The sequence below is a fragment of the Panthera uncia genome, chromosome E1 (assembly GCF_023721935.1).
Source record: "Panthera uncia isolate 11264 chromosome E1, Puncia_PCG_1.0, whole genome shotgun sequence".
NCBI lineage: Eukaryota > Metazoa > Chordata > Mammalia > Carnivora > Felidae > Panthera > Panthera uncia.
This window is the reverse complement of record NC_064814.1, coordinates 41,751,280-41,776,188: the sequence shown is the minus strand read 5'-3', so window position 1 is coordinate 41,776,188 and position 24,909 is coordinate 41,751,280. Positions and strand designations below refer to the sequence as shown.

General features: G+C 52.7%; 2 protein-coding genes across 6 annotated transcripts in view; one reads left to right on the top strand and one right to left on the bottom strand.

Annotated features, from left to right (window-relative positions):
- Positions 1 to 10,203, top strand: part of MYO18A (myosin XVIIIA) — a 102,952-nt gene extending 92,749 nt beyond the window's left edge. For 2 of the 4 annotated variants that reach the window (XM_049636704.1, XM_049636705.1), the window contains 3 exons: positions 1,452 to 1,574; positions 2,954 to 4,206; positions 8,781 to 8,865. In XM_049636704.1, the coding sequence (XP_049492661.1) occupies positions 1,452 to 1,574; positions 2,954 to 4,202 (1,372 nt within the window). In that variant the 3' untranslated portion in view covers positions 4,203 to 4,206; positions 8,781 to 8,865. Of the gene's footprint in view, positions 1 to 1,451; positions 1,575 to 2,953; positions 4,207 to 8,780 lie in introns of all 4 variants that reach the window. The other 2 variants (XM_049636708.1, XM_049636706.1) reach the window with 1 other exon arrangement.
- A 14,111-nt stretch (positions 10,204 to 24,314) lies between these two features.
- The window catches only part of PIPOX (pipecolic acid and sarcosine oxidase), a 40,706-nt gene continuing 40,111 nt past the window's right edge, over positions 24,315 to 24,909 (bottom strand). For both annotated transcript variants that reach the window (XM_049636683.1, XM_049636684.1), the window contains exon 9: positions 24,315 to 24,562. In XM_049636683.1, the coding sequence (XP_049492640.1) occupies positions 24,432 to 24,562 (131 nt within the window). In that variant the 3' untranslated portion in view covers positions 24,315 to 24,431. The remainder of the gene's footprint in view (positions 24,563 to 24,909) is intronic.

Sequence of the window (24,909 nt, the reverse complement as noted above, 5' to 3'; positions counted from 1 at the left end):
CACGGGTGTATAAATCAGGTGGTATTGGCGTTCCATGGGGCCCATGCACCATAGTAAATCTGCCAGGCTCGGACAGGCACAGGGCTTGCATTAGTGGTTTCGGGGCTGTCTGCTAAACTCCTGTTTACCCAGGGCATCAACCAGCCTCGTCTTCGTTATAATTCTGTATTTGATGGAAGCCCATAAAATATGCCTCTTTGTTCCCCTCCCAACGGGTCATGCTCTCTCACAGTCCCCAGAACAGAGTCTGGTGGTTTCTGGTTTCTGGCGTGCGTGCGTGTGTGTGTGTGTGTGCGCGCGCGCACGTGTGTGTGTGTGTGTGTGTGTACGCCCTCACACACACACACACACACACACACACACACACACACGCACGCCTGTGTGGCTATTTATTCAAGAACATAATTCAGGAATGGGCCTGCTCCTGTTGACACAGATGAAAGGAAATTTATATCGAGGAGAAATCCCAGCATATCCATAGCAGGGGAATGTGGTGAGCAGACATTTTGCAGAATTCTAGAAGCATTCTCACTCAGAAGCTGTCTCTAAGCCCCACTGCTTTGTGAAGGAGTCACCATGACTCCAGCCTCAGACTCTGACTCCTTTGGGCTTTTCTGCAAGTAGAGAGGGCTCAGGCCAGCTTGGCCAGAAAGCAGAACTGGGGAGCAAGGACTGGGGAGGAGGGGGAGAGGAGACTCAGAGAGACAGAGCCAATGTCTGGGACTCTCTGGGCTCAAGTGGATCTCCAGGGTGCAGTTTGAATCCCGAAACTGTGCTAGCACCTCAGGAAATGCTGACACCCCCTCCTCATTTTTCTTTGTTTCTTAAGGGCCGGAGAAGTCACAGGGCGGGTCTGGGATCTGGCCTGTGGTGCTCGGTTAGCTTAGCGCTGCCATCAGCCGAGGGGCCTCCCGTTCAAGCTAACCTGAAGCCAGAAAGATGCCCTGGTCTTTTCTGACCCACAGCCAGCGGTCAGGCTCTCACAGTGAAGGCATGGAAAATGGCAGTAGCCACGGCCCCGTTTCTGGGAGTGTGCACACAAGAAACAGAATAGGCTTCTGGGAGTGGCCGTAGAGCCTACGAATCCTCTCTTTTTAACCAAGAGCCATTTAGCTGTAACTGATACATGGATGGTTTCCCCGTCATCCCCGTTGGACTTATTTGGCTGAACAGCGGGCTGTCACAGAAAGTAGAATGGGAGGTGCCTCCATGCCCCTCAGGGTCTTCCTGGTGGCTGTCCTACAGTGTGGCCTGCTGAGTGGGGCTGGGTCCTTGTGAATGGTATGCCCCATCTGACCTCTCTTGTTCCCCTCCTGACTCACCGATGTGCATGTCACCCGCATCCCACCCCTGCCCGAGAAAAACCTGCCGCCCCATCAGTGCTCCCTCCTGGGCAGCGGGTGATCACTCCCTCCCCGGCCTTGCCTACCTTTCTGCTCCTCATCCCACAGCGAGGGGGACTCAGATGTGGACTCTGAGCTGGAGGACCGGGTCGACGGGGTCAAGTCATGGTTGTCGAAAAACAAGGGGCCTTCCAAGGCAGCGTCCGACGATGGCAGCTTGAAGAGTTCCAGGTGAGCGTGCGGCCTTGAGCTGGGAGGAAAAGCCACCTCATGGCCCCGGGGATAGCTGAGCAGTGCCTGGATCCCAAAGAGGCCGGGTCTCATGCCACCGGCGTCTCTTGCCTGGCATGCCTCAGAGGGGCCCAGGCATGCCCCCAGCGTGTGCGATGCGCCAGGAGGCTCAGTGTCAGGTCAGGGTTGGTGGCACCCTTGTTTTTCCCAAACGATGTTTTCCTACCAGACTCGGGGCTTCGGTTTGCCGTAGGTTTAACTTCATCCCCACTTACTCATTTGACAAATGTCGGTTGAACTACCCAAAAGTTTGGGCCCTGGAATCAAGACTGGAAGGTGGCATAAGGAGACTCCGGATCCCACAACCCCGGACAGGGCTGGCTGGGCCCCTGAAGCCGGCAGAAAAAGACACTGGCTCCCCTGACTCCCCTGTCACAGCTCCACTTCTGTCTTTTTCTGCCCATTCTCTCCTTCTTCTGATCTTTTCACCATTTCCCCTCACCACCACCCCCATGCTTCCTGCTCACACCCATCCACTGGGGGAACTCGTTCCCTATTGTCCAGCCAAGTCACAGTCTTCTGATCACACAGAGAGCTACCCCTGGAATCCGGGGCTCCGCGTTCCTCGTCCCTCACTTCCCAGCCAGCATGGCAGCAGGGAGGGAGATCCTCTGTCCTCTGCTCCAACGCCTCCACAAGCTGTTTCCCTGCTGGCTCCCCCGCCTCCCACTTTCTCCCCAACTCTGAACCATCCTGATCCCCACCAGGGCACACCCTTCTCCACCCCCTCCCAGAGTAGCGGGCAGGCTGCTTTGTAAAGTAATCCCTCGCCTTCTCCAACTCCCCTGAGGCCCCTTCCCAAGTCCAGCCCCTCACCACAAGCACCCAGCGGCCCCCTCTAATTGGTTTAATTTATTCAGCCAAACAACATTTTGTTATTGCAGATAATGCCGCCTTCCCCGCCCCACTGCCGTTCACCACGGTGTGGCACAAGGCTCCAGGTAGTTGACAATGAAATAAATTGAACTAAACGTTTTAGAGGGGGAAAAGTGATGAAATAGAACAATGGTCTAATTTACATGACATTCTCCATGAAGCTATTTTCACTGACGCAAATTATTTTGCTTCATTTCCTCCGATGCTCTCACTGCCACTTTGCCAGGGTGCTGCCGCTCACTCCTTTTGCCTCCTGTCTCCTCCCTCCCTCTGTATCTTTATTCTCTGGGTTTAATGCCGGCTCCTCTCTTTCTCTCTCTCTCTCTCTCTCTCTCTTTCCCTCCCTCCCTCTTCCCTCCCTTCCCCTCCCCCCCCCCATTCTCTCTGGGCTGCCTCTAATCCACTACTGGTTCTCTCTTCCTGACCTCATCTCCCTCCCCTAGAACGGCCCTCAACACCTCTGGGAAGGAGGGCAAGGGGGTGGAGGAGAGGCCAGCCTCCGTGCTGAGCTCTCTGAGCTACCGGAAACGGCTCACCCTGAAGGACTCCATCGGGGGCACTGGGGACGAGGACTCGCTCTTCACCACCCTGAGCGAGCGCGCAGCCTCCCCAGAGAGGCCCCCCCGGAAGACCCGCACAGGCCCCAGGGAAGAGCAAGATGAATGCGGCTCCACCTTCTCCGAGACCCGGAGTCGCGTTGGCCGGGGGCTGGAGAAGCGGTGGGGCTCAGACTTCGACCGGGCCTCGACCGTCTCTGCCCCCACCAGCCGGGCCTCCTCAGCCACACGGCGCGGCTCCGGTGAGGACGGGGCCCGCTCCTCCATGAGCTTCTCGCTCTCAGGCTCCCCCAGTTCCCGGCGCAGCACCTCCCGGCTCGATACCCTGTCCAGGACCCTCAGTCCTTCCTTGAGCCGGGCCTCGGGCCTGGGCCGGGACAGCCCTGATTCCCACCTGTCCTTGGGCCAGAGCTGCCTGGATGCGTGGGATGACGGAGCCAGTGTGGCCTTGAGCGAGGCCCACTCCCAGTACAGCCACCCGTCGCTGGCCCGCAGCCTGTCGGTGCCACCGCGGCCACACGCCTCGCCCTCTGCCACGGATGAGCCTCTCGGCTCCAGCATCCGCCCCGTCAGCCGTCACTCCTACCTGGACCCAGACCTGGAGGCCGCCATCAACGAGGTCTTGAGCTACAAACCCGTCCCGTTCCAGAGGAGCAGCCTGGAGCCCGACTCCGAGGAGGACGACCGGAAGAGCATCCAAAGTGCCCGCAGCGCCCAACTGGACCTCCCGGCGCGGGCCACCAGCATCCGCCGCTCGGCCTCTGCCGCTGACGTCTCCCGCTCCCGCAGCGGCCGGAAGAGCCGGAGCAGGAGAAGGAGCAGCTCCAGCTCTAGCTCCAGCTCCAGCTCCGAGGATTCCTCGGAGCACAAGCGGCGGAAGAAGGGGCGCTCTCGGAAGAGCAAGAAGAAGTCCAAATCGAGAAGAAAGAGAGCGGAGACAGAGTCGGAGTCCTCATCGACATCCAGTGGCTCTACTGTGTCAGGCCACAGCCGCTCGAGCGTGAAGAAGGGCCCGGCTGCAGAAGGTGAGGAGGCCAGGCAGGCTCACCGGCCGTCTCGGAAGGAGGAGAAGAAACGCAAGAAGGAGGTGGACAGCCTGATGATGCGGTACCTGTACCGGCCCGAGAGCGACTAGTGCAGTAGGTGGCGCCCGGCGTGGGGTGCAGCATGGAGTGTGCCGCTCGGTGTGAACTAACGTGCCCGACCCCATCCGCCACCACCCAGGCCTCTCCTGCGTGCCTCTGCGGCGGGCCTGGCCTCAGAGGGCTTTCTGGCTGCCTTGGAGAGTGGGGCCAGCGAGCTGGTTAGTCCTTCTCTGCCCCGAGCCCAGTCAGCTGACCTTGCTGAGGATGATCCGGCACAGCTCCCACTTACTAAGTCCTCACCGCGGGTGCCGGGGGACCTCCTAGACATTTGCCACATTTTGTTCACTTCATCCTCACACTAACTCCGTAACAAAGGCTTGATTAGCCCCATTCTATAGAAGAGGAAGCTGAGGCTCAGGGAAGTTAAGTCACTGGCCAGGGTCACACAGTTGGGAAGTGATGTGCTGGGATCTGAATGGAGTCTATTAGGCTTGCTCTCCACCACTCCTCCTCCGTAGGGCCCAAGGCAGAGCACACAGGTGACATGTTTACTGTGTGTGCCTCGGGCTTTTGTCTACGCCCCCAATGGGCTGGGCTTGGGAAAGGGCTCTAGCCGACCCCTGAGGGTGAGCTGGTGTGTCAGTGGCCCAGCTGGTGTGTCAGTGGCCTCCGTCTCTTACGGGACCTTTGGCTCGGCTCTCGACACTGCCCTGCAACGCCACCTTCCTCCCTGCTACGCGCGTCAGGCCTCAGACAGCAAGACTCACGGGGCTGCACCACACCCTCCCTCAAACCCCAGTTCCCTGACTCCCTCCCCAGCCCTCCCACCTGAAGCCCACACATGGGCGTCGCCTCAGCTCAGCTCATCTTAAAAAGTTATAATGAATAGAAATTAGCAGCTGCTGAGTGACAGCCCCCTCCTGGCTCTCCTGCCTCCCCCAGCCTTCTCTCTGTGGGAAGGGAGATCTAGCAGTTAGGCCCTCTATGCTCACACCCCCACCTCAGAAGAAGGCAGAAACTGACTCACTGGAATCCCATTGTTCCCGGTTTCCCTGGTGGGTGGTGACATTTGGATCACCCTGGTTATGTGAAGCTGTTTTGGGCCTGGCACCCTCCCAGGGCAAGCTTGCTGCTTCCCAGGAGGTGTGACCCCAGAGCGCAGCCCCCTGGGGCAGGGGCCTTGCTTCCCCGATGCATGAACTAACACACACCTGTCGCATGTTTGTGGGCCTCTTGTGCCGTGGGGTGGCTGAGCACGTACATTGACTTGGCCGGGTTATACCCAAAGGGACCAGTTATGTTTTAAGGAAAGGAGCAAATAGAAGTGAAAGTTACCTGCAGCTATTTGGAGATGGGTGATGGGATGGAATTAGGGGGATGGTGGAGGAGGGTGGAATTTAAGCCCAGCCCAGGCTCATGGACAGACATCTTGGATTCCTCTGGCCCCAGCTGCTCTGAAACCAAGCCCTTGGGCTCAGCACTGCTCCGTCGCTTCCCCCCCTGTGGCAGTGGTTGCGGGATGCTCTGGAGGAGCAGAAAGCATCTCCGTTGCTCGAGGGAGCTGTTGTCAGCTCCACAGTGAGCAAAGGCTGGAGTCGCAATATTGTATCTACCAGCTCAGCCTTCCCCTCCGCAGCCCTGCTGAGTGCCCTGCTCCCCTAATGCAGGAAGTCAGTTGATGGGCCATGGGGTGGTTTGGAAAAGAGAGAAGGCCAGACCCTTCTGAGCACTGCACCCCTGCTTGAAGAGGGAGACGTGGGCCTCACCAGGCCCCGGCAACTGGTGTATTTCGGACCCAATGCCCTCAGCCCATCATCACCCTTGACCCCAGGACCAGCAAGAACAAAACCACATAAAGCCTGTTTCTTCCCCCAGCCACCAGCACAGTTCCTCTTGTCTGCCAGCAAGACAGGAGTGATCCTGAAACCCTATACAACACCACCGGGGAGGATTGGATTCACTGCGGGGAGAGTGGGCACCGAGCCAAAAGCTTGCCAGTCAATACAGAGCTGGCAGGAGAAGGACCAGGGAAGGGAGGACCTAGTCAAACTCAGCATGAACCGACTTTGGGTAGAATGGGGGCAGGGGCAGAGTGATGGCTTAGCTTCCCATCTGGTGATGGGGACCGGTGAGAATTCAGAACACGAACGCATCCATAGCAGAGGCAAGGGGAGGGGCCTGCCACCCCGGGCTCACCCAGCAGGAATTAGTTTATACACCAAATTGTTTGTGACAGCGCTGCGCAGGAGACACTGGCTTGTGGGGAGGAAAGCTTTTGGAACAATTTGGTTAAAATGTTCAAATTGCCAGCCCGGACTCTTGCCCTGGGGAGGGGGCTAGCTGCCTGCTGTTGGCTCTACAGCTATGGCGATAGAAGCCACAAAGGAGACTGGCTGAAGAACACCCAGCCAGGGGCAAGGGTATCTTATGGCTCCGTGGAACTGACCCCCGCTACCTGTGCCATTTACCCAGCACCTGGATGGAGCAGTGTTGGAACCCGGCGGGCACAAGGACACAGGGATGGGGGACGCGGCCCTACTCTAAGGAGAGACGTGGGGGGAATCGAAAGGAATTCGGGCCGGCCCCTACCCGACAGCGCCCCATTGGCATCTGGGTCCCAGTCCTGGCATCTGCCTTGCCCCCCAACTGCCCCCAAAATAATCACACTGCCTTTTCACAAAATCAGTCCTTCCCGTGCCCAAGAGCAGACCTTAGCACTGGGTGCCCAGAAATTCTATCTCAAACATGAAAATAAAACCAGGCTCCCACTAATTTAGAATTCAAACAACCCAAAAGCTAAAATAACCCCAATTTTTTCTATGGTGCACAGTCATCATTGAGCTTTATGATTTCGTCCCTGAGACACCCTAGAGTCCTTAAGTGCCTTTGGCCCATCAAAGTAAGACTCATTTATGTTCAGTCTAGTTTGTATTAAATGTGTTTTGTGCTATTCTGATTCCTTTAAAAATGGTAATTCATTCATGAGAAATATGATAACTATTAACCAGACTGCCCCATTCCTGAACCATTTTGCATAATTGAACATGTAGTCTATCAGGCTCTTCCTTCTCCCCAGGGAGCGGGGGGCGGGGGGGGGGGGGGAGAGAGAGAGAGACAGACAGAGAGAGAAACCTATCTTTACACACCCCCCTGGCCTTTCACCATGGGCCTGTGGGGAGCATTCAGGTTTGGTCTTGTTTCCTCTTCGGGTCACCCAATCCAGTGGCCGGGTGGAGTCAGCAAAAGCTTTGAGGTCTAAGAGTCCAAGTTCAAATGTACATAGTGGCTATATGACCTTGAGCAAGATGCTTCTTTGAACCAGCTTCCTGGTGACCTTTCATAGGGCTCTTGTGAAGAATAAGATGCATATCCAGACTGCCTAGGACGATGTCTCACATGCTGGAAGTACTCGATAGCCAAACCCTTTCTTCACAACACAGATGGAAAAGTGAAGGATTTGATTCTTTCTCTCAGAAGCCTGCTTCCTCCTCTTCGGGTTTGGGGTAGAACTTCAAAGGGGCTATAAACAAGGTTCCCCGCCTCAGATTCTTAAAGCAGAATGTGGGCAGAGGGGTCACCGAATTCCTGTTTATGCCAGTGGAAGCTCTCTAGGATCCAGAAGCAGAGCTGTGTCCCTGGGAGCACTGGACGGGGACTCTCTGAGTGCTGGACACTGGTAGGGGTGGAGCTTCTCTGTGCTGCATTTTGTTCAAGAGTGTTGAAATTATGGTGCACTTGAACCGGCAGAGGCAGCAGCAGTGGGAGGGGCAGGGGAAGGTGGCTCTCAGGCTTTGGGAAAGAAAGAAAAAAAAAGAAGGTGACTGGAGCAGAAGGTTCCATCCTTGCTGAATGCCATGAGCCTGCTCCATCCAGGGGATGATGTTTCTTCACATCCTGGTGGGAGGAAGCTGGAGATTCCCAGTGACCTGATGAAAACTCTAGAGGGCTGGGTTATGATACCAAGAAAGGGATAACTATGCCACCCTGCAATGGACGTCTTGCCAGTTCCTACATCCTGAGTCTCCTATCCTTGTGGTGAATAGATGATGCCACGGTCAAGGGCAGAAATTCCCACAGGCCTTAGGAAAGCCTAAGGGGAAAGTATTAAGGTCTGGTAGTATTCCGTGAGGAAGGCTCCTCCTTCTTAGATGGAATCGTGTTAGGAATGAGGTTCCCTTAGGTTGTAGCCATATAATCACCAGACTGCCATTCTCCAAGTCAGCCTGGTCCATGGACCACCTCCATCAGAATCTTCTGGGGAGGAGTTGAAAATGGGGAATTCCTCAGTTCCACCCAAAAGCTAGCAAATCAAAATTTCTCCAGGGAAGGATGCAGGAGTCTTTATAACACACTCGGGTTTGAGACCCACTGCTCTACAGTGTTGCTTTCCTGGGAATTTCAAAAGGTTTCAGAATCAAAACAATGTGCTCCTTTCTCTGACTACTCTGAGTGTCTTCTGGGGAAGATGGAATTGCTTCTCAAGCAAGATAGGATTGAATTTACTTCTCAATTTGTGGCTTTTAGGGACTGCTATGACAGGGCTTTGGGAGCCTCCCCAGACCCAAAGGCTTTGGTGCTGCGAGTTAAGAGCATTGTTCGTCTGTGACCTTGTTCCTCTCTCCCTGCAGCCCCACCAGTTACTGGAAGTCCCTTGCCCCTGACCGGTCAGATGATGAACACGACCCTCTGGACAGCACCTCCAGGCCAAGATATTCCCATAACTATCTGAGTGACAGCGACACAGAGGCCAAGCCGACAGAGACCAACGCATAGCCCAGGGGAGTGGTCTGAACCTCTGGCACCCAAAGGCTACTGCCACAGCGCCTCTCCCAGGAAATGATGGGGCACAGGTCTCCCCCACCTGACTGCTGATCTGCATGGGAAACACCCGACCCAAGGGGGTTGGGGGGCTTTCCAAATTGTGGGTGTCTGACATCTCCACATGGAAGAGGTGGGGGGAAGAGGAGTTTCTGAAAAGAGAACTTAATGCTCCTTCTGCCTCCAAATGCCACACTTTTGGTTTCGACCTTGGGCCGCACTGTGGGCAGTGGCAGGTGGCTTGGCACTGCATGGAGCCAGCAAGCTGACCTCCATCTCAGCCCCCTGCTCAGGGACGGTGGACAGATTGCCTGCTGGGACACTCTAGGTTGCTGGGTCCATGGGGAGGAATTGGGGGCAGGAACAGCAATTCCTTCCCCGCCCCCAGGCTTGGGGTGAGGGCTTTCTCTTCTCAGTGCCTGCTGTCTTTTTACTTTTAATTTAAATACCCACCCTCTCCATCACAGCTGCATCCCTGAGAGTGGGAGGGGGCTGTGGTGGCAGCTGGGGTTTCCAGGAATGACTGACTAGGGGAATCTCATCTCCCGCTTCGCTCCTCAGAGAGCAGTCCTTTCTCTGTGCAGCTGGAGAGACCGGTGAGCGGAGCTGGGTCCAGATTCTTGTCAGCATGGGGAGCGGCTCTCAGGTGCTTCTGGGTTTGGGTTGAGCAAGCCTACACAGACAGGGGTGCATATGTACCATCTGGCACTTTCAGCCCCCACCCCCTTCGTCTCATCAGTGTGTTAAGTGCAATGACCTATTTAAGACTAAACCCATTCCACCTATGCCGATAAGTTCGGGGCTTATCCAAGCACTGCCTCCTTGACCCTCTGTCCAAGTTGCCTGGACTGTAGGCCCAACTTGAGAGGGAAGGCCTTGGGTTGGGAGCTTGTGATCAGAAAAACTCAAGATGGGGGTTTGGGTCAGTACTGATGTGCATTAGACACGAGTCCTCACCCTGTGTCCTGAGCCTGAGTCATTTTTCTTCTTCCAATTGCCCTGCCCCCACATACTTCCCCGAGACAAGACAACACGTGGCCGGACAGTCCCAGCCCCACCCTAAAGGTCATCCCACCAATAATACCAGACTTGGGGACCCAAGGGCAGTGCCTGGTGCAGCTCCCATCTGCTGTCCCCCTCACCTTCTCTCCCGCAATTGGTTTGTACTCACTGGGCTGTGCTCTCTCTTCCCTGTTTACCTGATGTATGGAAATAAACGTCCTTCTCCTCCTGGCTCTGCCTGTTACTTCAGGCTCAGGTAAAGTCCGAGATGGTCAATGGGGAGCAGAGGCAGGGTTCTGGTAAGGACCTAGGGAAGCGGCCGGGTCTCTGGCCTACTCCCACGCCAGATCAGTGCCACAAAGAAAGTTCTGGCAGGTCACCTGGGGGCAGGCAAAGGTAGAATGAGAAGATTGGTCAAGGGAGACAAACCCCACCTTTTATTTTAAGAGCTTGTGGATTGCAATCAGGCAGAGCCATTCATGCCTCATCCTACACTGGCCTCCACTCAGAAATGTTGAGGTCCTCTGATTACTAAATCTCACCAATTACAGGGATCCTAGCTTCTCTCTCTCTCTCTCTCTCTTTTTTTCAAGTCCTTCTAGAAAAAAACTTTAAGTTTAATTTTAGTCATTCCAAATATGACTTTTTGATCAAAACTTGCCAGAACTCTCCCTGGCCCCCAACCCCACTGGCCACAGGCCAACTTGAGTAGGCTGGGAGTTCTGGCTTCTCTGCCCTGCCCAGTCTCTGCCTTCATGCCTCAGTCCACACTTGGTCTGCTCACTGACAGCTACAAGGCAGCTCTTACAGAAGGGTAAAAAACAAACGACGACTCCTCCTCCACCTTCTGTAATGTGACCAGTTATAATCCTGGCACACATAAAGTTTCTTTTACAGCTGGTCAGTCGGGCTCCCCTGGTTTGTACAGGTAGGCAGGAAAGGGTATCAGACAGCCCTGAAGCCAAGGCTCTGGAGATGTCAGCCTCCCAGAAAGGGTCAAGAAAGGGAAGGAGGGAGGAAAGTCCCCCAGAACGAGTGGGAGAGAAGTATAATATGGACCCATCTTGAATGAAAAAGACTACCCCTCTCCACTGCCCCTGCAAGGTCGAATAGAAAAGGTAATAAAAGTAAAGTTACTTTTTTTTAATTTTTTATTTTATTTTACATTCATTTATTTTTGATAGAGACAGAACACAAGTAGGGGAGGGATAGAGAGAGAGGGAAACACAGAATCAGAAACAGGCTCCAGGCTCTGAGCTGTCAGCACAGAGCCCGACACGGGGCTCGAACTCACAAACCGTGAGATCATGACCTGAGCCGAAGTCGGACGCCCAACCGACTGAGCCACCCAGGCGCCCCTACTTTTTTTTTTTTTAAACTGCTGGCTCCTCATGTTCATCTTTTACTCATGCTCTCAAATAGATGGGTGCATTTTCTATTTCTCCCAGGAATGGGTGACAGAGTCCCTCCCATCTGCAGACAAGATCCCAACTCTGTTGACCTGCACCGACTCAGGCCTCAGGTTAACTGGAAAGTCCAACATCATTGTCGAATTGTCTGACCTGGGGCTTCAATTCAGAAAGCTTTTATTATTAATTATTCATTCACTCAACATTCAGATATTTCATAACTGCCTGCCATGGCCTAGGCACTGTTCTAAGTGCTGGGGACAGATGAGTTTTCTTCCTTCATAAGGCAGATATTCTAGTGGAGGAGTTAGACATACAAAATAGGTACTGCATCTACTAATATCTGCAAGCTTTGGGTGAGGAGAGAGGAGTAAATTATAGTGTTTGTCATCTAGGGGCTCATAGATTGGGACAGACCCATGTGGAAATAATTACATGAGACAGAAGGACAAATAGGTTGCTTTGGGAATATGATGGGGGAGGGGGTTGGAGAAGGATGGGAAGGCTTCTAAAAGGAGCTGGTATTTTGAGCTGGGGTTTGAAGAAAGGCTTCTACAGGTGTACCAGAAAAAAAAGAGCTTAAGCAAAGGCCCTGAGGCAGGGAAAGATAGGTGGTGGTAGGGATCTCCACAGGCTAAGGAAGCAGGAAATCGCCTCACATGACCAACACTTCAAGTTGCAGCAAAGCCCCTTGGCCAGGGTGCTGGGCTCCAAGAAGGAAAGGAGCGATTCCCTCAGCACCATCTCCCCGGGGGAGTCCAAGAGATTGTAGCCATCAAAGGCCAATCATTTTGGGTGTGCCTTCAGAGCTCCGTAAGTTCCGCCCTCACCTGTACACTCAGGGCACCTCTGGTCCCTAAGATGTAAATGATTCTAGAAAAAAAGGCAGCAAATCTGTCCCTGTGCCAGGCTCAAAGCTGCCTCCATAGAATCTCCTGTCTAATGAGAGGCATGGGTGGGACCCAAAGCCTTGTGAGGCTCCCCAAGGTGCCCAGTCAATGCCCAGAGACAACAGGGGCCCACAGTGACTCCTGAACTACTTCCTTTTGTCCTGTGTCCTCTTGGCAGATCATCCCAGTTGTCCCCCCACCATGCCCCACCCCCATGCCTAGTGGCGCAGACACTTAGCGATTTGCTCCTTAATTGTCCCCCAGCTAGGCTGCGCAGATGCCGCTCTTTAATCTCTCCTGATAAATGAATCGCGCCGCTCCTTTAATCATATGTTCATATCCAAGCCAATTTGAATCAATTTGGCAGTGAGCGTGTTGCAAGAGATGCCACGACTGCTGCTTTCCCCTCAGGGCCCCCGAGCCAGCGCGTCTGCTGTCCTCATCCTCAGCAAAGAGCCCAGGGGGCCCATCCCAGGAAAGGATCTCCTACCTGAATAGTGAGGACTTTTCAAAGTCAATCATTCATTCCTGTCCTCCATGCTGGGCCCTTCGGGACTAGAGGGAGTTGGGTTCCAAAGCCCTCCGAAGCGAGGGAGGGGGGTGGGTCCATAGCCTTCCTGGGTCACTGAATAAGGGGCCCCATTATCATCCCTGGGAGAAAGCACTGCCTTAAATCTAACCATAATCCTTCTGCTCCCCTTTCATTTCCTCTGAGCCAGTTCCCAGAGAAGCTGGAACACTTCCTCACCTTTCACGCAGCAACACATTCCAGACCAGCCTATGGTAATTTGTCCTTGCCTGCTGCTGCTGCTGCTACTGGCTGCCACCCCAATTCCTTTCATCTTTCCCCAGGAAGTATTCTATTCTAAATCCTCCAGCCTGGTGGGCAGTCCGGGACATGCTTGGTAATGCACCAAGTTCTGCTGCATTTAGGGCTGCTGCTTTTTCACCTACAGAGTGGTGTCCACGTGCCGGAGGGAAAACAAAACAAAAGGAGACAAGAACCTACTCCACGGAGAGCTTCTGCCGCTAGCGCTGAGACCCTGGAGAAGGGGCAGTAATCTCTCGGACTCAGTTTTCCCATCTGTAAAACAAGGTGGTACCGCTGACAACCTTTTGGCTTCTCAATTCGGAGGGAGCCCCTCACTGCCGCCCACAGAACCTCCCACCCCCACCCCTTCATCACCCTCGGTAAGGAGCCGGAGGGCCCGGCTGGCGGCGCGAGTCGGGCAGCGCGATGCCGGTGCCAGGGGAGGGACGTCTTCTCCCAGCGCCAGTCGGTCTGGGGCCGGTTGCGTCCAGCAGCCCGGGTGCGCCTCCGCTTCCTCTCTGCATTTCTTCTCCCGTTTCCCCGCGGGCTCTGCCGGTCCCGGCAGACGCCCTCCCAATCGTGGGGAGCCCGCCTGTATTAGCATATTCATATCTCATTTGCATGACCCGGGCCTCCCGAGCGCCTCGCCTCCGACTCCGCCCCCGCCCGAAGGGTCTTCCCGCACCTCCGGAAGCCACTACGCTCAAAAGGTTCTCAAGCAGTTGACTGGGCGGAGCCCGTGGGCCTTGCCCTTCAAGGATTCCCTGGGCGCGAGCCCTGGTCTCGGAGCTAAGCAGACCTACAATACTGTTTCCCGCCTTTTCAAGGCTCTTGGAAGTCCCTGGCAGAAGCTGGGAACGAGGGTGCCCTTCCCGGCCTGTCAGGAGTGACCCGTGGGATGAGGAGGATGATAAAATTAACAATAGTTCCCATTTGCTGAGCACCTACTTACTATGTTCCCATTTGCTGAGCATTTACTACTCCTCTCACCTTCATCACAACCCGGAAGTGTCCTCTCTGTGAGGCTCAAAGAGGTGATATGTGTCCTAGCAGGGTCCTCAGCTTGGTTCCAGCAACTGCCCTGGAGCCTCCCGGCCATTCTGGCCTTGTCAGAGGGTAAAGGGACATGTGAGAGTGCCAGGAAGCATTGTCCAGAACCTCATCTCTAAATCGCTGTGTGCCTGGTATTCACCAAGGCCTAGCCTAAGTAAGGAAACACTTCTTGGCATTTTGGGGGGAAATGTCAACCTTACATTTATGTTGCTCCTTAAAATTTTCAGAGCATCCTCCATACATTATCACATTTCTGCTTCATGCATATACTGTGCCAACAATATGAGTAACAGTTCCACATGGCCCGGAATGCATATATTAAGCTATATTCACCTCAGTCTAATTTCATTACAGCACGATGGAAAAATCCAGACCATTCTCTGGGATTTGATCTGGGAGGAGTGATTTCCAGAGCAATAGCCATTTTGGAGTTAACAAGGATGCTAGATTTGTTTAGACGGAATTTCACAGAGAAATTGAGTCTTTTGTAGTGTAAACCCCAGTGATGGGTCACATACATGAGGGAGATTCCAAAAAGGATGTGTGCTTTGCGATTGAAGTCAGTGACATAAATCTCCCAGTGGAATACTTAAATGTGCAGATAGAATTTGCTTTAGATATCAAAAGTCAGCTATGACAGTTTTACCAAAAAGAGAGAGAGAGAGAAAACCTCAAAAAGGATATTAAGGTTCACACCATCCAGGCAAATTATATTTGAGGTGGCTTAAGAGTCAAAGAGTTTCCACATTTTAATAAATTTTTATATGTTTTGTGCCACATCTATGATCTGACTAGATTAGAGAAAGAAGCAAATGGATTTGAGGAAAAGAGGACGCTAGGGAATTTGAAAGCACAGAATCAGAAAAGAAGGAGTTTAAAACACACACACACACACATTCTGGAACAACTAGAGGCAGCCAATAGCCTTAGAAACATTATGTCTTTGAAAGATAGGTCAATGACTGGTAAATAGGCAAAATACAAAATTGTGTGTGGTACAATAGGCCTCATGGCTCATATTTAGTTCTGGGGACTGGCAAGTTGCAGTTGGAGGTTGGAAACCTTGCCTGAAGGCTGCTTCTGGCCCCCACAGGAATACTATCCTCTGGAGAGGAGGGAAGAGTGACCCTAGTGAGTGGCACTACCCTGGAAGTTGCTTCACGAAAAGCACAGAACTCACGGCCTGCCTTGGAGGGTCCTAGAGCTCATCTGTGGAGGCTGTCTTTCCAGTGGGCCACATACTGAGCCAACTGGGCAAGATTTAACAGCAGAGAAGGAGCTTCTGTTCCCAGGAACCGGCAAAATAACCCTAGAGAACCAACTAGAAAGTGAGGCGGTCTTACAGCTCTATGAATGGGTTCTTAAGGGAACATGCACACGTGACAAAAGTACACACGAAGGCACAGATGTTAGATAAACATTAGAAGGGACCTCGGGGCGCCTGGATGGCTCAGTCGGTTAAGCATCCGACTCAGGTCACGATCTCACAGTTCGTGAGTTCCAGCCCCTTGTCAGGCTCTGCGCTGACAGCAGCGAGCCCAAAGCGGGACTGAACTCATGAACCACCACTCATGACCTGAGCTGAAGTTGAACGCTTAACCAAATGAGCCACCCAGTCTCCCCTCGGTTTTTTTCTTTTTTAAGTCAGTACAGATATATATCTGTGCGAAACACCAAAGAAAGCCCCAAATTGTCATATTAGTGTGATTTTAAGAGTAGCTTCTTTCCTGGCATTTCATAGATAGAAATAGTAGCCAAAGGGGGGGTGGGGGGTGGGGGGACCATGTGGCAAAGCTGCTTAGAAACTGCTTAGATCCCTTGCTCCGGGAAAGCCGTTTTTAAAGCAGCAGGCATCTCTTGGCACGGCTGAGTGTAGAAGCTGGAAAAGGAGCAGATTGGAGGGTGGAACTTGAGCAGGGTATTTAGGGGAGAGGAAGTCAGGGGAGCATCTAGACCTGCCCTCCCGTGTAGCTGGGAGCCCTTCAGGAGACAGGTTTAGGCGAGGAGACTCTTGTACTCCTGTTGGTGAAGGGGGACTGGTGTGGCGGAATGGGTATGGAGAAGCCAAGAGTCAAAAGGTCATTTAGGATATGCGTGTCACAGTTGTATACCTTTTTTTTTTAAGATCTCTGTGGGTCGACATGGCTCAAAGGCCAGACTTTGTGCCTGGCTGATCGATTTGTGCTTCTCATACCTGACCATCTAAGAAGGTTTAGCCCCTTAAGGAAAAAGTATCTTTGCTGTTTCAGAGCATCAAGTGACCAGTGAGTTCTCTGAGAAAATGAGAAGGTATAGGTGTCAGAAGGGGATGTCTGGGGGTTCAGGCTTTGCAGAAGGTCCAGGAGGAGTAAGTCCCCTGGGGCGTCAGGGTGAGTTTCATCTCCCTCCCCACCCCCACTCCTTGCTCCCCAGTAGAAATCAGCTACAAATCTCAGCTTGTTGGGAACAGATGGCCTTGGCTGACGAATAAGCCACCGCAGGCTGCTCCACCTGTTCTCGGGCTGGAATAATCAGCTCGAGACAAACATCGGCGCTGAAATAACTCATGGCAGTGGGTGATGCGCAGGCACAGATTCCAAAAATCTCTTAAATAGACCCCCTCCAAGTCTCTCCCCTCCCCAGCCCCTAGAGGCCATCAGGGGAAGGTAATGGAGCGGAGAAGACAGATCGAGAGCCCCAAACTGAGCCTGATGCCGTGCTGGTGGTGCCTGCAGGGGTGGGGGGAGGGACTGGGGGGGGGGGCGGGCTAAGTTCAGTATGGGAGGGGCGCAGAGTGGGGTGGGGGCATCGTACCCCTCCACTGGCAGGGAAGTTATTTCACAAGAGCACGTGGAGAACGTGGGAATGGTTGCTCTGTGTCAGGGACAAATGTGAGGAGATCCCACCAGTGGATAGCAGAAAACTGAAAATTTGGGATTCATTTGAATTGTTTATTAAAGGAGTGATATGCAAATGAAACCAAGCTTCTGCGAATCTCTCAGCAGCTCAGGACAGCTCTGCCGCTGGGGGTGGGTGCCTGGGTGCCCATACTTTTGTGGATTTGTGTTGCCTTTCCTCACCTCCTTGATGAAGTCAGCTGGGCTAATGTTCCCTGGCACGGGCAGATGAGCCCGTCAGGGGAGTGACAGCGCAGGGAAGCAGTGGTGATGGCAGTTAAGAAAGGCGGGTGCCTGGGGAAGAGGGGTGCCTGCTGAGATGGGGTCCAGCTCCTGTGGAATCAGGAGAGGTGGGGATTGAGAAAGAGGAGCGAAGCTGGCTTCTTGCTCTGGGTGCCTCAGGCACCCAGTGACCCTCCGTCCAGTGACCACTCCCAACGCCCTGCACTTTGGTGCACAGAGCATGGGGACTGAGTCCCCAGAGACTGTGCTGGCTGGGGAAGAAGGCTTGGACGCCTCCCATCCCCAACTGCATCTCTAACTGTTACGTATCATTCCCCACCCCCCAAGTGGTTTCTGCAGCTCTGCCTGTGGTCAGGACCCTCACCTATCATTTAGGGTCCCACAAACCTGCTCTGCTTGAAGCCGATTGTGTTCACAGAGGTGCCATGGTGACCCCTTTTCTGCTGAGTGCCTGGCTCTGTGGTTCTCACCCTGCTGCATATTAGAAACACTCAAGGAACTCCGTTTATTGTTTTGTATACAAAAAGTGAAAAGAATAATACAACGAACTTCTCTATCAAGCAGCTTCAGCAGTTATCAACACTGGGGGCGCCTGAGTGGCTCAGTCGGTTAAGGGACCAGCTCTTGATTTCTGCTGAGGTCATGGGATTTGTGGGTTCCAGCCCCACATCGGGCTCTGAGCTGGCAGTGCTGAGCCTGCTTGAGATTCTCTCTCTCCCTCTCTCTGCCCCTCCCCCACTCATGCTTTTCTCTCTCTCTCTCTCTCTCTCTCTCTCTCTCTCCCCCTCGGAAAATAGACTTAAAACAAATTAAAAACAAAACAGTTATCAACACTGAGCAAATCTTGCGTCATCTACACCCCCACCCACTTTCCCATTCCCTCTACTGGATTATTTTGAAGTAGACCCCAGACATATCACTTTCTCAAGAAATACCTTAGTGTATATCCCTCAAAGAAAAGACAAAGATACTTTAAAAATGTAATCACAATACTCATCACACCTAAATACATTATCAATAAGTCCTTAATACCAAATATCCAATGTTTAGATTTCTCTGATTTTATTTTATATATTAATCATTTAATAAACTGTATATATATAAAATTTAAAAATGTGTTCCAATCAGGATCGAAACAACACTGAGGAGACTTTGAAAAAATACTGTGCTTAAGGGCTTTCTCATTCAGGGATTCCAATTTAATTGGTCTTGGGTGGATCCCAAGCATCATATTTTTTAAAGCTCCCTGGGTAGTTTTAATGTGCAGCCAGGGTTGAGAAATGCTTTACCTTTCCCCCTACCAGTTTCCTGCCAACTCCTCCTTGTCTAGGCTTTTAATACCTCTCCCTGCCTCCAGCCGGTAGACCCGGCAGGTCCCAGAGCACTTGGCACAAACATGCCCTCCCGGGACACACTGAAGGCTGCGCATCTTCTCCAGCCTTCCCCTCCAGGTGGGCTCGAACTCTGTGGGCGGGAGGCTTCCGTGTCCCTACAAATCCACATACTATGTGTGTCTGTGTCTGTCTCGTTCTCCCCTAATAATGCCTGATGCCTGTTCTTACCTTGCAAGTGTAGCAGATTTTGTGTGTGTGTGTGTGTGTGTGTGTGTGTGTGTGTGTGTGAAAATATCAAAATTCCTGCCTCAGGAAAAAGTGAGAACTTCCCTGGGGGCTGTACTCCTCATTTGGCTGCTCAAGTGACTCAACATTGCAACGGAGCTGAGCGAGGGGCCTGCGGGGGGCTTGGCAGCAGGTGCGAGGGAAACCGGGGATTGAATGGGACTTGAACCCAGCACCTTTTGGGGAATCTTAAGAAACTTCTCGTCCCTGAAGATGTTGGCTCCAGGAGCCATTTAGAGAATTATGCCCAGGTCCCTAGCTCCCAGCCATCTGCCTGCCTTCCCGTGGCTGCTGCTTCTGTCCCCTTCCCCTCAACTCCACCTGCCTTTTGGCCACGTTCCTCCCTCCTGCGTCCCCCACTCCATGCCTCACTGAATGTTGGTGAAACAAATCTAGTCTAAAATAATGAGCAATCAGCTACCCTGATGCTTGGGGCAGGCTGGGCAGGGGCTGGGGGGGAAGGGGTAGGGAGCTGAATCATTTATAAAGCTTAATAAAGATGCAGATGAGCATGCTGACTAGGAGCCCCAGAGCTGGGCTCATTCATTATTCAAAGTTATGTAAATGCCACTGGGCCCCGCCCGTTAGAAGCCCGCCCCTTGTCTCTGCTGCTTCTCCCTGCCCTACAGACTCAGCCCACCTTGTGCCTCCCCTTGCTGGCCCAGGTGCTTACATTTGCCCTGCCATCGGCCCGGATCCAGAAACCCATTTTAGACCCTACCTCAAGGGGAATAAAAACCTTAGATCTCCTCTCTAGCCGGAAGTCTCCCAGAGGTTTCTGGGGAGGCCCTAGCCTTCAGGAAAACCTATACAGGCCCAGATAGACGGGCCTCTCATTGTCAAAGATGTCCAAGGAAAGGATACCACAAGAGTGTTTCTGTACATGTTTTAATGTCTCACAAATCTACTTAGCGGGATGGATTTCCTGAGGTCTAACCTAAATCCCTCCTGCTGTACTGGAAGCCCGCCGTCGAAGTAAAATATCCATGCCTGTCCAGGTGGCTCAGTTGGTTAAGAGTCCAACTCTCGATTTTGGCTCAGGTCACGATCTCACGGGTCATGCGTTCGAGCCCCGCATCGGGCTCTGCGCTGACAGTGGGAATTCTGCTGGGAATTCTCTCTCTCCCTCTCTGTCTCTGCCCTTCCCCTGCTCATGCTCTCTCTCTTTCTCTCTCTCTCTCAAAATAAATAAATTTTTAAAATAAAAGAAATAAAATATCCAGTGGCCAAATTCTCTTTAATCACCTTTCTGAGAAGTAAAACTCAAGTTGTCAAGTGACTCCTGCTTACTGTCTCCAGACTAACTCATCCTCATTGCCTCCTTTCACCTTTGTAGACAGTTGAACCTCCTCCTTCCAAGTTGCACTCATGCTCCTTAAGCTCTTAAGCTTGTCCTGGGGCACCAAACTCTGGGAAGGGTTTACCTTTCACTACCTACACTTTACCCCCTCTTTTCCACGTCACGATTACTGACTTGTGCTCCACGGCTGCCCAGGTCTTAGGACTCACATTACTTTCTGACTCTCCTCTCTCTGTGCCAGACCTTTCCCTCTTCCCCCGTCACCCCCTAGTTTTTCAGTTTGGTGAGGCTGAGAGAGGAAGAATTGGGTCAGAGTCACAATGGCATCGATTGCCTCCGCTTTCCCTTCTTTTCTGGACTGGCTTTCCTCCCTCCCCACCCCCAACCTATTTTTAGCTTGCCTCTGTTTTCCTTCGTCTGGTTGGCAACCATGCTGGCCTCTTTCTCTCCGCTGCCCTTATCTCTCCCCTGCAGCCTGTGCAGACCCTAGCGGCCTTTCCAGAGGTCTCTTATTGCCTGCCCGATTTATTGCGATTTCCTTCCATCTTGAAGATACGTAGGGTCTGCCTGAACGGGCATGCCTGGCCACGCTCAGGCCGGAGGGAAGCAGGGAGCTAATGTAGGTGGGTCGGTTTTGGTAAATCCTTCAGTGTTTCTAAAACCCTCAAGTTGTCCATCCCCACCCCCACCTTCAACAAAGGTGTTTCCTCTCCTCTGTGCCCACGGACTCTTCATTGCCTCCATCCCCTCCAGGACCCCATCCGAGCCCCAATACGAAGTGCTCGGATCCTCCCTCTTGGGCATTCTGGACCAGCTTCCTTCGGCTTTGGGGGTGGGCAGCACCCCTGGAGGTCCCCGCCTGCCTTCTTGGTCTGCACATGACCAGTCTCTTCTTCTGCGGCTCTTTTTTCTCTCCACTCCTTCCTGACCTCATCCCTCCCACACACACCCCTTCCTACCCCCACACGCCCCCGCCCCTCCTCACACTCCGTTTTTAGGACACACCAGCTCAGGCAGGGCTTGTCAGCATCCCCCACTTGTCCTTTCTCAGCCTCTTCTAGACATTGGTCCCCTCCTTTACTGTCACCAGCAAGCTGAATAAGACTGGATATTTTGGAAGGGGATCTGCAGCTGGCTGGGGGAGGAGGGCGGCACTGAGCGAAGCAGAGGCAGAGGGAGCTGCGGGCAGCCATTGAATGAGAGGGAGAGGTTCCCAACACCCTTTCTCCCCAACTTTGCCAGCTTGGGAGACAGCAGGATCTTACACGGATCTCTCTCTGTACCCCGTTTCTCTCTCTCTCTCTCTCAGCAACAACACAATACCTCGCTTTACAGTTTACTGCATTCTCTTCTACATATCCCACTATGTGCATGGTGCCCTCCCCCCTCTTCCTGGGCTGCTCAAATGCCTCTCCTCACTGAGTCCCAGGTTGACCGCCATCATCACCATCACCATCATCACAAAGGGCAGCGTCCCCCAACCCGCCTCCGCCAGAGTTCTCTATCTTCCCCGCCCTGCTCCGTCTTTTTCCCAACGCACCTGTCACCTTCTAAATTATGATAAAATTTATTCATGCGTACTGTTTATAGGTCTTCACATTGGACTGGGTGAACGCCACAAGAGCAGAGTTTTCATGTTTTGTTCACAGACACATCCGGGATGCCTAGCACAGTCCCCGGCACATAGCAGAATTTCAATAAACGTGTATTGGGGCGCCCGGGTGGCTCAGTCACCAAGCATCTGGCTTGGGCTCAGGTCATGATCTCATGGTTCGTGAGTTCGAGTCCCACGTGGGGTGAGCTCAACCCCCGCTTCCGGTGAGCTCCACTTGTCTCTCCCTCTTTATTTCTCTCTCCCTCTGCCCCTTCTGGGATTCTCTCTCTGTCTCTGTCTCTCTCTCTCTCTCTCTGCCCCTTGCTCACGTGTGCCCTCTCTCTCTCTTTCTCAAAAAAAAAAAAAAAATTGTACATTGAACGAGTGATCTCTTTCGATCCTCACACACCCTTGTAAAGTTGGTCAGTGTTATTATTCCCATTTTTTTATTGTGATAAAATATACGTGACATAAAACGTACCTTTGTCATCATTTTTTAACGTTTATTTACAGGGGTGCCTGGGTGGCTCAGTCGCGTAAGGTCCAACTTTGGCTCGGGTCATGATCTCACAGTTTGTGAGTTTGAGCCCCGTATCAGGCTCTCTGCTGTCAGTGCAGAGCCTGCTTCGGATCCTCTGCCTCTCTCTCTCTCTGCCCCTCCCCTGCTCACTCTCTCTCTCTTTCTCTCTCTCTCGAAAATAAATAAACATTATAAAAATGGAAATCTTTATAAAAATAAATAAATAACAGAATACTTATACTTAATACTCAATAGAAAAAGTATCCTGTTATTCTATTTTTGAGAGGGAGAGAGGGTGTGCGTGCGAGTGCTCAAGCAGGGGAGGGGCAGAGAGAGAGAGGGAGAGAGAATCCCAAGCCAGCTCCCAGCTGGCAGCACGAGCCCAACTCGGCACTCGATCTCACAAACCTGAGAGATCATGACCTGAGCCGAAATCAAGAGTCGGTCGCTCAACCGACTGAGCCACCCAGGCGCTGCCCATTTTAATCATCTTTAAGTGTCACCGTTCCGTGGCATTGAGTACACTCTCTTAAACCACGTTTGTGTTTGTAATGTGTTAAACCACGGTGTTGTGAAGCCATCACCACCATCTGCACAACTTTGTTATCTTCCCGAACCGAAACCCTGCGTCCCTTACACACGAACTCCCCATTCCCCCCTCTCCTCAGCTCCCCGGAAGCGACCATCCACTTCCCGTCCCTGTGAATCTGCCCTAAGCGTCACCTGTGGGTGAAATCCTCCAGTGTTTGTCCTTTTGCGTCTGTCTGGCTCCTGGCGCTTGGCATCTCCTCAGCGTTATTCCTACTCTGTGGACGTGATTATTCCCACTTTATGGAGGCTGAGGTGCAAGGGAGCCTCGGAGAGCACCTAAGAAGCAGGCCTGGCTGGGGCGCGGGAGACTGGCTGGCTTTTACAACTCCCCGGAGAAATCAGCGCCGATCCGTGTGCCTAGGCCTACGAGGCAATCTCCTCTGTGTTGTCTTTCCTTTGGGGATATTTTTACTCCTATTCCCATTTCCCTCTCTTCCCACTCACTGCCTCCCCCTGACATTTCCACCCCAGCTGGTCCCAGTTTTTCTCTCCCCAGAGCAGGCCTTTTCTCAAGTCACACTGGCCCGGTCTGGAGCTGCTCCTGCTGGGGTTTCGACGGAGCTCGATGGGCCCCACTCGAGTCCCTGTTACCCCCCTCACCCCTCCACCCACCCTGGGGTAGTTATGAGCCTGTTCCCTTCCAAAGCAATTAGTGCGAGGAGGCCAGCCGACTTGGTGCTAATGCCGTTTCATTAAGTGGGAGCAATCCTAATGATAATAAAATGGCACATTTAACATTCAAACATTGAACAGGGTTTCTAAGCGAGTGTGCCTCTCTCTTCCTTTCTGGTATAACAACTCCATCTTCATAAGGACCTGACAATACACCCTAATGAGAGACTGGGGAGCTAAGCGTCTTCTCAGAACCAGAGAGAGGACGAGAACCAGACAAAGAATCCAGGGAGAGAGGGTGCGGTGCCCTGAGAGGATGAAGACCCCAAGGATTCCTGGGATAATGGACTCTGGGGTGCTGAGTTAGACAATTAAAGTCTCTGAGAAATAAGGTCGCATGGAAAATACAGCCCACCGCAGACTTTAGTGCAATGCAGCTTTTTATTTATTTGTTTGCTTAACACATTTTTCCCAACAAACATTTATTGTGCACCCAAGGTGAGCCAGATTTTATGGGAGTTTGTGATGGAGGGTGGCTCCAGCTTTCGCAAAAGGAACTCCAAGGGCAGCAGCGGTCTACACATCGTTCTGTTTGCCCTCCCCTGGGCAGCGTTAGTCGCATCCACCCCAGGTTTATCAAATGCCTCAGCGAAGAGAATTTTAACAACTGCTTTGGTCCCGTGAGCCACTCCTTACGCGTCCTCCTTATTGAGACAGCCATCTCAAAGGTCCTCGCTACTCTGTGATTGTGGAATATCTGGTTGACCTTCCGGAAGCAAAAAAAGTAGTGAGGACTGGAGAGCTGGCCAGGGAGAGAAGGTCGATTCAATCATGCGGTGTTGACAGGGGACTCAAGAGAGGCAGGAGAACAAGAGGGCATGTTACAGCCAGAGGGCTTTATTCCCGGCTCCAGTGTACAAAAAGGAGGCGCTGGCCAGGGGTCAGAGGTGGGCTTTGCCCAGGCCGGGGAAGCGGCTCATTCTAAAAGGTGTCAAGTCATAGGATGGCGTTAATTTCATGCTTAATTCATACAGGATCTTCCCCACAACAGGGGAGAGCTTGAATCCATGTCCTAGGGAAAGGAGAGCAGGTTGTCAAGCCTCCTCAGAGACAGCGGCTGGGGTCCCTGCATGTCCGCTACCCTGTCCCCAAATAAGGCCACCTCTCTTCTTGGTCCGCATCCCAAAACTGGAAGCTGCCTCCCACCAGAGCTATCCTTTCTTCTCTGATTGCACCACCCAGCACCTTTTTACAGTCAAGTCTAGGCTTTGGCCGGCCAAGAGCACAGAAAACACCATTTTCTCTGCCCCTGCCCCGCTTGAGCTCTCTCTCTCTCTCTCTCTCTCTCTCAAAATAAATAAATAAACATTAAAAAGAAAGAAAGAAAGAAAGAAAGAAAGAAAGAAAGAAAGAAAGAAA